Source organism: Oryzias latipes, chromosome 17 (genome assembly GCF_053564925.1).
Source record: "Oryzias latipes strain Hd-rR chromosome 17, Olatipes_Hd-rR_3.1".
Taxonomy (NCBI): Eukaryota; Metazoa; Chordata; class Actinopteri; order Beloniformes; family Adrianichthyidae; genus Oryzias; species Oryzias latipes.
In genome coordinates, this window is record NC_136253.1 from 23,821,783 (window position 1) to 23,835,113 (window position 13,331).

The 13,331-nt window shown below is 37.5% G+C and overlaps 1 protein-coding gene across 2 annotated transcripts in view; it reads left to right on the top strand.

Moving 5' to 3' along the window:
* The first annotated feature begins 1,554 nt into the window (after positions 1-1,554).
* The window catches only part of LOC101169392 (solute carrier family 12 member 7), a 28,045-nt gene continuing 16,268 nt past the window's right edge, over positions 1,555-13,331 (top strand). For both annotated transcript variants that reach the window (XM_020710962.3, XM_011486581.4), the window contains exons 1-4: positions 1,555-2,297; positions 7,812-7,903; positions 8,062-8,187; positions 12,365-12,511. In XM_020710962.3, coding sequence (XP_020566621.1) covers positions 2,123-2,297; positions 7,812-7,903; positions 8,062-8,187; positions 12,365-12,511 — 540 coding nt within the window. In that variant the 5' untranslated portion in view covers positions 1,555-2,122. The remainder of the gene's footprint in view (positions 2,298-7,811; positions 7,904-8,061; positions 8,188-12,364; positions 12,512-13,331) is intronic.

Here is a 13,331-nt window from a genome sequence, read left to right on the forward strand (position 1 = left end):
AAGGAGCTCTCTCAATTGGACAATGATCCTTGTCACTCTCCCCTTCTTTATTTAGCCTTGGCTGGAATAAAATCAGGGAATAAGTCAGATTCCCGCAAAAAGAGGGATTTTAAAGTAAAAAGACACTTGTTGCAACAAAAATTGTCTTATTTTCTGTCTTGCAAGAAAATAATCTCATCAAGAAAGTTTTTCAATAACAAAATAATCTTAGTTTGTTAAAACATGTTGCAGTTTAGAATTAGAGTTCTTGGTAAGACCATTATTACCCCATTGGCAGATTTCTTTGCTTATTTAAAGAAAATCTAAAGAATTAAAAGAATGTTTGACTTTTTTGCAGTGCAACGTGATTATTGTAAGAAATACTATAGGAGGCTGAAAGGGACAAATTACTCAAAGTAGAGACAAAATTTAAAAAATATTAACACTCTCTCAAAGTGAAAACCAATCATATTTTATATATTAAATAATTTATAGAATGGTTTATTTAAAGCCCTCCACAAAAGTCTAAAAACACACACAAAAAAGTTTTGTTTAATAAAATGACTTATTTCTAAAGGGGCTGCTTTTGCAGTTCAAAATGCAAGTCATTTTTGCTTAACAAGAAATTTAGGTATATCAAAATCTAGAAATATGGAGCTCCACACAAGCATTTATAAAGAGAAAAATAAAATAAAAAGTGAACTATTGGAAGGAATGACTTCCCTATTGAATGCTCTAAAGCCCAATAATGTGTATTTCTTTGCTATATCTAGGACATGGTTTGTACTTTTGAGTTTTTTTGTAACCAATTGTTGTTGGGTTCTTTTAAATAGAGCGACAAAAAACAAGTGTAATAAATGGAAAATAATCATTGTTGAACAAAATGTGAGCAAAATGAGAATACAGTCTAGAAACTAGAACTTATTCTTAGAACGTAAATATAATTGTTTGTTTCATATGAATGCCAGTCTAACTGGTCAACATTTTTTGAATTTTAAATAAAAATATCCTTTATATTGAACCAAAAATCTGAGTTTTTTGAGTCTTTTTAAGTCAAGTGTTTCTATCATCAAGAGGGTGGCGTAAAAGGATTTTGACTCATTTTAAGAATAATTTCCTTATGCTAGCTTTTAATGAGAGAAAAATTCTCACCTGTGCTGATTTTGAGAAAAACCTGGAAAGTTTTAGGGCAAAGAGAAGTTAAACCAGTTTAAAACCTGGTAAAATATCCTGAATGTCTAAAAACAAGTTCTGAAATCTTTAAACAGTTTGCGGTGTACTCAGTTGCATAATGCACATAAAGGTTGTTTACTGTGTATTAAAAAAAACACAGTGGGGAAAATGCCAATGAAACTGTCATTTCCACATCCAGAATGCCTATTGTTAGTCAAAGCACACTCCTTTTTCCATGTAATGTTCTGTTGTAAAACACACCGGTGCCCAGGAAAGTCATCGTTTACGACTTCCAAGGTGTTTCCTTTGCTGCTACAGTGTTTGCACTTGAGAAAGAGTCAGCGTTTTGTCTGAGATGAACACCACCACGTCACAGTTACCCAGAATGCCCTGTGGGAAAGGAAACTCCCATTTTGTTTACCTGGAGGAAACCTGAGACAGCTACTCGCCTTAGGGAGTGACGAGGAAACCAACTCCTAGAGACCGGAAAAAACAAAAACAAATGATTCTCATTTGGGGGTTAACTTGGTTCTGGCGTCACACCCCTCACTTTGGTTGAAAGGCATGAGAGGGAAAAGTGGGACCATCTGACAAAAGGGAGGAGCTTCAGGAATTTACCACGTCTGGGATCTGTTCAGATGGTAAACAGAGGGTCACATGGGGCAATAGCCTTGGAGCTATGTGAAAAAAAAGGGAGGGAAAAGAACAAGGAAGGAGAAGAGTGTCGGAATACACTGAGGAACTTTGGCCTGCCTCATGTGCAGGAGGCGGTCCTTTCACCCTCGGTTGAGAGGACGCCACAAAGACTGAGGAAACAAAGAGTGGAGTAAGTGCCATGTTGTGGTTGGACTTTAAAACACATTTTCCTTAACTTCCTAAAGCCTCTCTAGCTGGGGTGAAAGTTCGGCAGAAGACACATTCTCGGTACTCAGCATCCGGTGCGTCCTCTGAGCTGTTTTTGGGAGCAAAGATGCCCACAAACTTCACTGTTGTGCCCGTGGAGGATGACAGCAGCAACAATGGAGCTTCTGCTGCTGCTGCTTCTGCTGCTGCTTCTGCTGCTGCTGAGGAGAGTAAACCTGTCAGTTTTGACAACATCTTTCAGGAAGCGAAAAGCGTGGACAGCATTCAGGAACTTCATCCAGGTAAACTGAAGTACTAGAGCAGAAACACACTTTACTTTAATGTTTAGCTGTAAAGAGAGCCCTTGTGGAGCAATCTAATAGATCCCAGCATAATAAAAGACTGTGTAGGTGTGCTGGGATGATAAAATAAATGACTTTGAATGACTCATTATGTTAGACAGCGCATAAACGCTGACTTGAAGAAAAAACTGAAAACTCCTCATTTTTCAACCAGCTCGAACTTGCAGGGCAGCTTAAGTAATGTGGTAGGGGGGCAGGGCGTCACTCCCAATGTGTTTGCAGCCCTTATTGATGGTTCAAAACCTTTAGTCTTATCTTGGTTCTGGTGTACGACTGTGGGTCCATGATAAACGCCAGAGAAGTATTGCAGACTCCCAAAAAGACAAGTGAAATTGTAGAAAAAGGGGTAAACAATTGGTTTGTGTTTTTTTTTAAGGTAAAGCCCCAAAGAAAAGATGGTGTAAATGATTTTTTTTCCATAATCTTAGATACTGAAGCATTTTAATAATGCAGAAACACAGTACACTGGAAAAACTAGAGGACAAAGACAACAAATGACCTCCAACACAAGGGTGAATTCTTGTGTCCAGTTAAACTACTTTACCTTAGGAAATGGAATTTTACGATTTAAAGACATCATAAAACTAGATAAGTAGCATTGCCTGCGAGAATGCAAGTACGAATGCTGAAATAACAATAGCTGAGCATGGCCACTGAAGATGCTGAAGCTGACGGCTGAAAATGCTGTAGCTAATAGCTGTACATGCTGAGGCAGTTTTGTTAAAGATAGGAGTTGGATTGAATTTTGGAATAAATTTTTTCGTGGGAACGAATTTCTTTTTTTTTACTACCTATGTCAGATCACGGGTTCCATACTTTATAATTGAATTCTAAGAAAATCATTTTCATATGTGCAGGTTTAGGAGAAATCCCATATATCCTCTACAAATCCATCCTGCTGTAATCTGATACCTGCATGTAGAAAAAGATAAAGATAAAGATACTTTATTGATCCCAGGTTGGGAAATAGGGTTGTTGCAGCGTCCGCGTTAGGCTCAAAGATACAATCACACAAACAATGGGTGACAATAGAAAAACAGAACAAAACATCAGAAAAAGAACCATCAGTGAAAAACAATTGGTTTGCATGACAGCTCTGGAGAAAAACAGACAAACCTCAAATGAGTTTATCCATTGCAAATGGATGACAGGTTATTGAGTCCAATGGAGCGAGGTAGGAATGGTCTCCTGTAGCGGTTGGTGTGACAGCGAAGCTGCCTAAGCCTCTTGGACAAGGTGCTCCGCTGACCGTCAAGAACAGGATGGAGAGGATGCTCCGGATTATCCATGATGGATATGAACTTATTTAAAGTCCTCCTCTCCATTACAGCTTCAAACGTGTCCATTTTACATCCGATTACAGAGCCAGCTCTTCTAATCAGTTTCTTCAGTCTATTAGTTGTTATATATACTATATTATATATATTAGTTGTTCTATATGTTGTGTTGAATATAGTTCTTTTCATTGCCTTTAGGCGTAAGAAGTAGTTTTCCAAACATGGTCCAGCTAATAGCAGTTTTGTTCTCATTTTTGTAAGGATTAGACTCTTGAAGATCTTTGTGATCCTTTATAAATGGAGGCAGACAAAAACGGTTTCAGGTATTTCCTGCATGCCAACACTGAGGCCAGACCTACTTTGATAGGTAATTTGATCATGGCTGAGGCTCTAACTTCATGCTGAAAACATTTTTTCTGTGCAGAAACAGAGTCAGACAGACTGAAGAAGTGAATTGAACTTCAAGTGAAACTATTTTACAGTCACTCCTCTTACTTTTTACCATGTCTTTTTGTGTTAAGCTTCTTTATAAAGTAAAAGTAGAATAGTTTGAAAATGTAGTGCACTTGTCTTCCAGACTTTATCAAACACTTAATTACGCACAAACAGTTTTGTTTGTTGCAAGCCTTTTGCAAAAAAGAAAAAACTTTCTCGCAGCAAAAAAAAAAAAGAAAAGAAAAAAAAAACACTTCTTGTGCATTTCAATAATCCAAGAAAATATTGAGCATTTTCTTCCTAGTAGGGCAGTGGAGAACAAATGTCCCTAAATGCTGGAATATTACAATCCTGTTGTAGGTGTTTGTCACACTCCATTTTGTGACTTTCAGAAGTTCAAAACATCTTCTGGTAACAATTCCACTAAACTAAAATGAAGTCATCTTGGCTGGCAGAGGGAGAGAAACTGTTGCAAAGTCAAACTGGTTACCAAAACAAACTCAGATTTGATCCATGTTTACTGTAAATATATATTATTACAGCACAACATTTGGCTCGAAGAACCAGAAAAACATCCCAGCTCTCCTGTAACAATTCAGCTTCCTAAAAATCACACATTCAAAGCAGAAGTAGAATAAATACATGTCAGTTGGGGATATTTAGATTAAGTAATGCTGATCTTTTCATCAAGTGGATCAGTTCTTGCTTATTTTGGCTGTATCAGTTTAGTTTCAATTGAAAAAATCTTTTAGAGACGACTACTTTTTTCTGCACCATTTACACCATCTTTGTTCCTTCCCCCTGTGGCAGGTTTATTAGCTCAGCTAAAAGTCCACAGAGCTAAATCAGGGTCAGGCATGGGTCAATAACAGGCTTGAGAGTATCAGAGAAGAGACAGGGTAATCAGGATCCTGGCGAGAGTCGAGGCAGTCGGCAGGCAAACAGGGTCAGAAAACAGAAGACCAGCTCCAATCACAACACTCGGTAATAAAGGCAGAGTGGCACAATCAATACTTCACACTGAGCTTCACTCAGTGCAGTGTTTGAGCATGCTGTGGTTTATTAAGGGAATGAGAGTCAGGTGTTCAGCATCCAGGAAGTGTGTGCTGGGGTTGCTGGGAGATAAAGTGCATTCAGGACTCTGGCGATGGTTCACTCTGGTGACCAGACGGGAAGACAGAACTCTGATTTCTGACAGCAACATGCTGGCTTTTGCTCATTTGATGCTTTTTGCTCCTCCTGCTGTCAAATGTAAACCATGTTAGTTCAGGTAAATGCATCAGTATTGATTACAAGTACAAGGTACATTTACTGAAGGCTAAAATTAGGAAAAGAAGTAAGTAAGTATCAAGTGAGCATCTGTGCACTCTACGGCAAAACTGTGACCACGATGTGTTCAAAAGCTCTTCAGGTCAAAAAATGGCTCAAAAAATGAGCACTTTAAATGTATTTAAACGTTTTTACAGTAAGGCATAAAAATGCAAATAAGTACTATATATGTCACTAGACATTCAGAAATAATCGGAATGCTGATAAATGAAGATTTAAATAGAATAATCACATTTTCTTTAAATAGTTACAAGTTTTTTATAGTCTTACATGCAACGCAGTGCTTTGTTTTTACTTAAAATTTTATTATTTTTAAGTTAACATGATCAACATTTTGAGGTTGTCTAACCAAGAGAGCATTAATATCACATACTGAGAATTTATGGAAATCACTGCAACAGTGTGGAACAATTAAAAAAAAACCCTTTCATGGTCAGATAAAGAGAGGTGATGGTTGATATAAAACAAAATATTTATTAGAGAAGAACTGCTGGGAATCCAGGGGTGGGGGGTGGGGGGGCAGGCAGGTCAGTGGCTGTAGAGAGTCCAGTAGGAGCAAGGTCAGAACAGAAAAAAAAAGATCCGATTAGGATAATGATAAAAGGCCAGGGAGGCAAACTCAGATGTGGGCTCAATGCCACTTGAGGTAAGCAGCCAGACTGGCAGGAAAAAGCTGGAGGAACCGGTCTTAAATGCTGTTGGGGTGAGGAGTTGCAGGTATGGCAAGATGCCCTGCCTCATTCTAAACACCTGTGGAGGAGAGATAGGGAGAGGGCAAGCAAAGAACCAAAAGGGAAAATACACCAAACAGGAACAGTAGAGGGCAGCGAAGGGTCAAGAACTAACAAGGCCTGACAGTACTGTACCTCCCATTCCACCGTCGGAATTCCCGCAGGCCAGATCCAAAACGTTGGCATGAAAAGCCCAAGACTGCTTTTCATGTCTTGGAATATATATATATATATATATATATATATATATATATATATATAAAAAAAAAAAAAAAAAAACTTGCCCCTTTCACCCTTTCGTGGGTGGTTTCTCACTCAAGCTCGGGTCCTCTACCAGAGGCCTGGGAACTTGAGGGTTCTGCGCAGTATCTTAGCTGTTCCTAGCACTGCGCTTTTCTGGATTGAGATGTCTGAGATCTTTCCAGGTATCTGTTGTAGCCACTCCTCCAGCTTGGGGGTTACTGCCCCGAGTGCTCCAATTACCACAGGCACCACTGTCACCTTCATTTTCCAGGCTTTCTCCAGTTCTTCTCTGAGTCCCTGGTATTTCTCCAGTTTCTCATGTTCCTTCTTCCTGATGTTCCCATCGCTTGGCACTGCCACATCCACCACAACGGCTTTCCTCTGTTCTTTATCCACCACTACAATGTCTGGTTGGTTCGCCATTACCATCCTATCAGTCTGGATCTGGAAGTCCCACAGGATTTTTGCCCTTTCATTCTCTACCACCTTCGGGGGTGTTTCCCATTTTGACCTTGGGGTTTCCAGTCCATATTCTGCACACATGTTCCTGTATATTATTCCAGCCACTTGATTGTGGCGCTCCATGTATGCTTTACCTGCCAGCATCTTACACGCTGCAGTTATGTGCTGGATTGTTTCAGGTGCCTCTTTGCACAGCCTGCACAGCCTATATATATATATATATATATATATATATATATATATATATATATATATCAAGCTCCCAGGCCTCTGGTAGAGGTAGAGGACCTGAGCTTGTGTGACAAACCACCCGCGGAAGGGTGAGAGGGGCATATATAATAAATATATATTTATATATATATAGAATTAGAAAGCAAAGATCCTGGGATTTCCAGATACAGACTACAAGGGTTATATTGATAAAGAACATAGGAAAGCCGTTGTGGTGGATGTGGCAGTGCCAAGTGATGGAAACATCAAGAAAAAGGAACATGAGAAACTGGAGAAATACCAAGAAGTCAGAAAGAACTGGAGAAAGCCGGGAAAGTGAAGGTGACAGTGGTAATTGGAGCACTCGGGGCAGTAACCCCCAAGCTGGAGGAGTGGCTAAAGCAGTTGTCTGGTAAGACCTCTCAGTCCAGAAAAGCGCAGTCGTAGGGTACTGCGAAGGTACAGTGGAAGACCCTCAAGCTCCCAGGCCTCTGGTAGAGGACCCGAGCTTGTGTGAGAGGCCACCCTCCGTGGGTGAGAGGGGGTGAGGAATGACTTAATATAAACTTGATTAAAACTCCAAAATTTAAAGTTAGAAATGAATCAATTCCAGTAAAACCATTGATTTGAGTTATAAGGTTATATATGGGATATCAGAACACTTCCCATCTCCATCACTCCATGTCAGAAAACATAGGACTTAGCTTGGCAAATAAACTGTATTTTGTATTATTTTGATCCTGTTGTTGTTGTCATTATTTCACAAGGGGATGAAAGTCAGAGAGAGACAACTCCATTTCTCAACTCAGACGACGACGGACAAATCTCTTATGACGGCAAAAACATGGCTCTGTTTGAGGTACATCCATAAATAAAAATGAACAGTATAAATAATGATAAAATAAACATGTATCCATATGTACTGTATGTTTATTTAAACTAAGGGATCTAGAGGTATGAAAATAAAATCTTTATGGTTGGGTTTAAATGTCTGTGTATTTCTCCTTCTGTCTCCAGGAGGAAATGGACAGCACTCCTATGGTGTCGTCTCTTCTCAACAAACTGGCCAATTACACCAACTTGACACAAGGCGTCCGCGAGCACGAAGAGGCCGAGGATGGAAACAGAAGAGCCCCTGTCGTGGTACAGTCTTTAATCAGACTAGAGTTATATATTTCTCCGACATTGAACCCAGCTTACAAGCATAAACTTGAAGGGGATTGTAGGCCTTTGTTGCACACGGTTGTACATTAAAAACTAATGCTCCCCAGCTCTTTGACCATGATAATATATTATTATTCCTCTGGGTTATATTCTTTTTATCATCCTTCAGTTGTTTAGGTAATTTTAAATCAGGCCATAACCAAAAAAACGTAAACAAAAAAGGAATCAAATTAAAACTGTTCCGATGTTTAAAGTTTATGATAGATGTGACTACGTCGGCCTTGAAGTTCAAATCATACCTACTAGTATTTTAGAAACCAAGACATTATTCCAGAAACTAAAATGTAAATCCAAATATGAAACAAAACAAAAAAAGAAAAGAAAAAAAAACCTCTCGGAAAACAAAAGCAATTTCCAGAAATCAAAATCAAACAAGAAACCAGAAAATTATGACACGTCACTGATTGGATGATTACGTTTGTTCACTTTTTTGGTATATCTTCCAACAGGAGAGGTTTTTTTAAGCTTGTGGTCACATCCAATGCAAAAAACCAACACTTTACCACAGTTTGGGGAAAAACTTCTTTCTGCTGTCCCTCTTCTTTAAAACTCAAACCTTATTTTTCAGTCAGTGACATCACATAATACCTGCCTTTTCCAGTTTCTCATTATTTTTTAGTTTTTAACACTTTATTTTTATTTCTGGAAAATCGTTTAATTATCTGAAATGTTTTTTTCATTTTTTTTTTTATGTTGATGATTTCTAAAATATGTTGTTTTAGTTGTTTTTGATTGACGTGATCCTTAATATGTTTTTGCATTGCTGTGATTTATTGATGTCATTTGGACTTCAGGACCGCCGTAATACAACCCTTGCATTGACATTCTTTTAGTTCTCAGCAACTTTCCAAGTATTAAAATGGACTAAATGGAGGGTCCAGTTCATCTTCTAATAAATGTTTTGCTGGTTCTGAATCAGGTTTTATTCGCTGTTTCAGACCCTTTTTCTTTCACTGGTCTTGACCGTGCTGTTTTAAATCATATCAAATCAATCAAATCACATCAAATCCATTTTTATAGCATTTTTGCAACTAATGTTACCCAAATTGCTTAACATGAAAACATATTCCAATTTTAAAAACCAAAAGCAGAACAAGAGACTATTACCAAAAGATATATAGTTGTTATAACTATGAAAAGAAAGAATATGAAGAAATCCTTTTATTTTGTTCATATTTCTTATTTTCACCGGTTGGGGCCTTTTCTTGAAGTTGCACCACTTTAATACTAACTTTGTCAGTATTATGAGTTACAATGATCACCAGGGGCATGTCGTAAACCCTTCAACTTGAGATGAATAGATTTTCTTTTCTTTTTAGTTTTATGGCGCCCGTACAAGGCCTTAAGAAAAAAGGATTAAAGAAAAAAGTATCAAAGAGTCAGTGTGGTAGATGAGAATATCTTTGGCTTTTTACTGCGACTTCAGACAGAGGTGTTATAATGTGGAAAAGTAACAAGTCACTAAGGCCTTTTAAAATTTACTCACATGTAATCAGTTGAGATTCATGTGATATAACTGAGTTTCTTCCAGAATAAAGAACAAAAGCAGGTTTTAAACAATTTAAAAAAAAGATTTTTATTAAATCTGAAACAAGACATTTTTCTTAAGATGGTTTGAGATTGTGAAAATAGACTTGTGTGTATGTGTGTGTGTGTGTGTGTGTGTGTGTGTGTGTGTGTGTGTGTGTGTGTGTGTGTATCCTAGTGGTAAAAAGTGCAGGGTGTTCTTTAATCCTACATTTACTGTGTCAATACTATTTAAGGTTATAACAAGAGAAAAAATGTTTTTCCCCTCTTTTTCTTTTAAAATTGATATCAAATATAGTTAAAATACATGAGGGAAAGGATTTTATTGAAAAAAAATCCAAAAGTTAAAACACTATTAGAAACTTCCAAGATTGACACAGCAATCTATGTTTATAAAAAAAGACTTCTTGACCTTATCCTAACTTTGATTATCTTTTTATTTTTCTGCCTTGTCAAAATAATAGTTTTCTTGGTATTTAAGAGTACTTTTTTTCCCCAAAAATTTAGTGACGTTAATTGGTATAATTGAATAGTTCAAAGAGCGATTTGAATTTATTGTGTCACTGTGTTCTGTGATAGTTGATTTAGTTTAGTTTAGAATTCTCCCATTGAATTCTATGTATTGTTGATCCTTATAATTTTATGTTTACTTTACAATTATTGGTACGAACCCCATTGAGACGACTGTTGTTGCGATATTGGGGCTATATAAATAAAATTGAATTAAATTGAAATTGAATTGAAATGAAATTGAATATAATAACTACCAAAAAAAAGACCATGGACCACCTTAGTGTTCTAGTGTAAGAGTGTCTGGCCTGAGACTGGTCAGTCATGGGTTTAAAACCACAGTCGAGTTACGTCAAAGACACATAAAATGGGACCCAATGCCTCCCTGCTAAAAAACCATTAAGGGTTGGAGGTTAAACCACCAAATGGTTTCCAAGCGCAGTTGTGTCTGCAGCTCACCTTCCTCCCTGCAGAGAACAAATGTCACCATCCAGATGTGTGACAGCTAGCGTAATAAGAGTCAAAAAGAATCACCATTTCTGCTACAGACATTTATCAGTCCCACTTCGATCATCTTTTGATCTCTCTTAAAAAAGCTTTAAAAAGTTTTCATTATGATTATGCTGTTTTTTTGCCAAAATACAAAAACAAAAAACAAAAACGGTTGTTTTCTAGGACATAGTTTTGGCAATGCGGCAGGAGTTCATTAGAAATGTTAACGCAGAGTAAGCCTGCCCCTATTTCCCATCATCTATCAGTTTATATACCCGCTCTACTGCTAGCTTACGGCCCCTCACAACCCCAACCTAACATTACCAGTGCAACAAAAATGTCGAGCTATACTGGAGCTATCCAGCCGCACAGTTTAGAGCCAGATACCAGCTCAGATGAGAAAAACAAAGACAAACATGGATCTATTTGTCAACAAGTGGATGCATCAGGGTGCAGCGGGACAGGAGGCTTGTGGCATCTACGTAACTACGAGCTTTTTCCAACTGAATTTTTTCATCTGCCACTGATTCACAAGGATTTCAATAAAAAAAAAAACTCAGAAATTCAATTTTAAACTCAATTTTCTAAAAGGCATGAGTAAAGTGCCACAAGAACATATTAAAAACACCAATTGGAGTGAATCATTAAAATAGTTTTAACGCACTTCCACAGCAGACACAGCAACAAAATGAACTTCTATTGAGGCTTCCCACTCTGCCAACAACCTTTATGTTGCCTTGTTCCTCCAGCTCCATCCATAATCCTCTAATCATGTTCACCATTCATACAGTGCACCACTCTGAACCCAGAACAGTAGCAAAGAGCAGCAACATAGAACACAATAACATCTTAATGTTGCCGCCCTCCACATTATTTTTCTACTGTGCAAAATAAATCCTCTGGATGTGTAATCCATCCACTGATTTCCACTTTTTTCCAAGCAAACTGATTTGCAGTGAGCAAAAAGCTGTAAATTTGATTTGGGTATGCAGACAAACTATCATTGCTGTTTTATCCACATTCCTTGTGGCAAAAATCTGACACAAAGAAGCTGAATTCTGAAAACGCAATTAAAAAAAAAAAAAAAACAATACTTGCTTGTTGTGCAGTCATGAGAAGACAGAACATTGGGAGTCTTGATGTCAAAGACAGTAAAACACTCTTAAAACACACCCCCTGAATGATAGCTGAGGGCTTTTAATCTGAACCTTGAGACAGAATGAACCGGACAAACTGAAAGGGAGGAAAAAAGGAAGCATTAGAAACAGACTGGGATCTGTTAGGGAGATGTTGGACATTTGGATATGGACAATGGAGAATTTGAAGCATTTAGACAAACGGGACCAACCATTTTTACCTAAAAAAAGGGTAAGTGATCCTGAATACATTGGGAAGTAAGTAAATCTGCTCAGAGTGAATCCATTCTTCAATTGGGATGCAATGTTTGTGTCACTCCTGCCAGCAGACTTTTGCACTTTGAGCTTCTAAAAAGAGAATTTGTAAGTTCAGTATTTAATATTTAAAAATCTTATTCTGTAACCCCCCCCCCCCCCCCCCCCATCTGCAGATCCCCCAAATGGGAACGTTCATCGGCGTTTACCTGCCCTGCCTGCAGAACATTCTGGGAGTGATCCTTTTCCTGCGCCTCACTTGGATTGTCGGGGCAGCGGGAATCCTGGGGTCTTTCGCCATTGTCTCTATGTGTTGCATTTGTGTAAGTGAGAGTTTGAAGAATTTTGGAACCACCTGTGATCACCTGAGAAACTGAGGTAGCATGTTTGAACAGCCCAATTAGAAAAAAATTAAGAAAGCAATGTATTTAGATTTTTTTTACTATAATATGACATGTCTGACCTTAACAATTAATCCTTGATGCAATGACCAGAAAAATGAGGTATCAAGAGGACAAACAGAGGACCAACTGTTTGAATTAAACTTGCCCTGCAGTCAAGTGATGAGAATAAAATGCACCCAAGTGCTTTTATACCCAAAGAGGTTATAAAAGTTTTTTTTTGTTATTAAATGTAATGATCTAAGTTCCTTTTATGTGTTGTGCCAAACTAAAAATAGCATCAATGAACAGTATTTGTTCTGTTTTTACTTACTAAGGTCAGACTTGACAATACACCTATTGCACACTTTTTTTTTTACAAATTCAGTAAATTTCAAAATGAACCTATAAGTCAAACTTTGTAGTTTATAGGATCTGACTTGTTAATATAAGAAAAGTTACATTTCCAAGTGTGAGTGCAGAATAAAATAAAGTATGCTTAGAATTATAAAATGGTAAAAAGACAACAAAAAAGTTATTTGCTTGAGATATAATTGGCCAGAGAGGAAAAAACAGCCAAAAAGTTGAAAGATCCACTCAAATTTATCCAAAAACATTACCACAAATGCAAATAAAACTGCCTGTTTGAAACACAAAACCTAGAAAAATACAGTTTGTTTCAATTAACACAAAATTATACAAATGTTGAAAATGAAAAGCAGAAAATAGGCTATAAATTATACAAATGTCTAGGAAATACTTA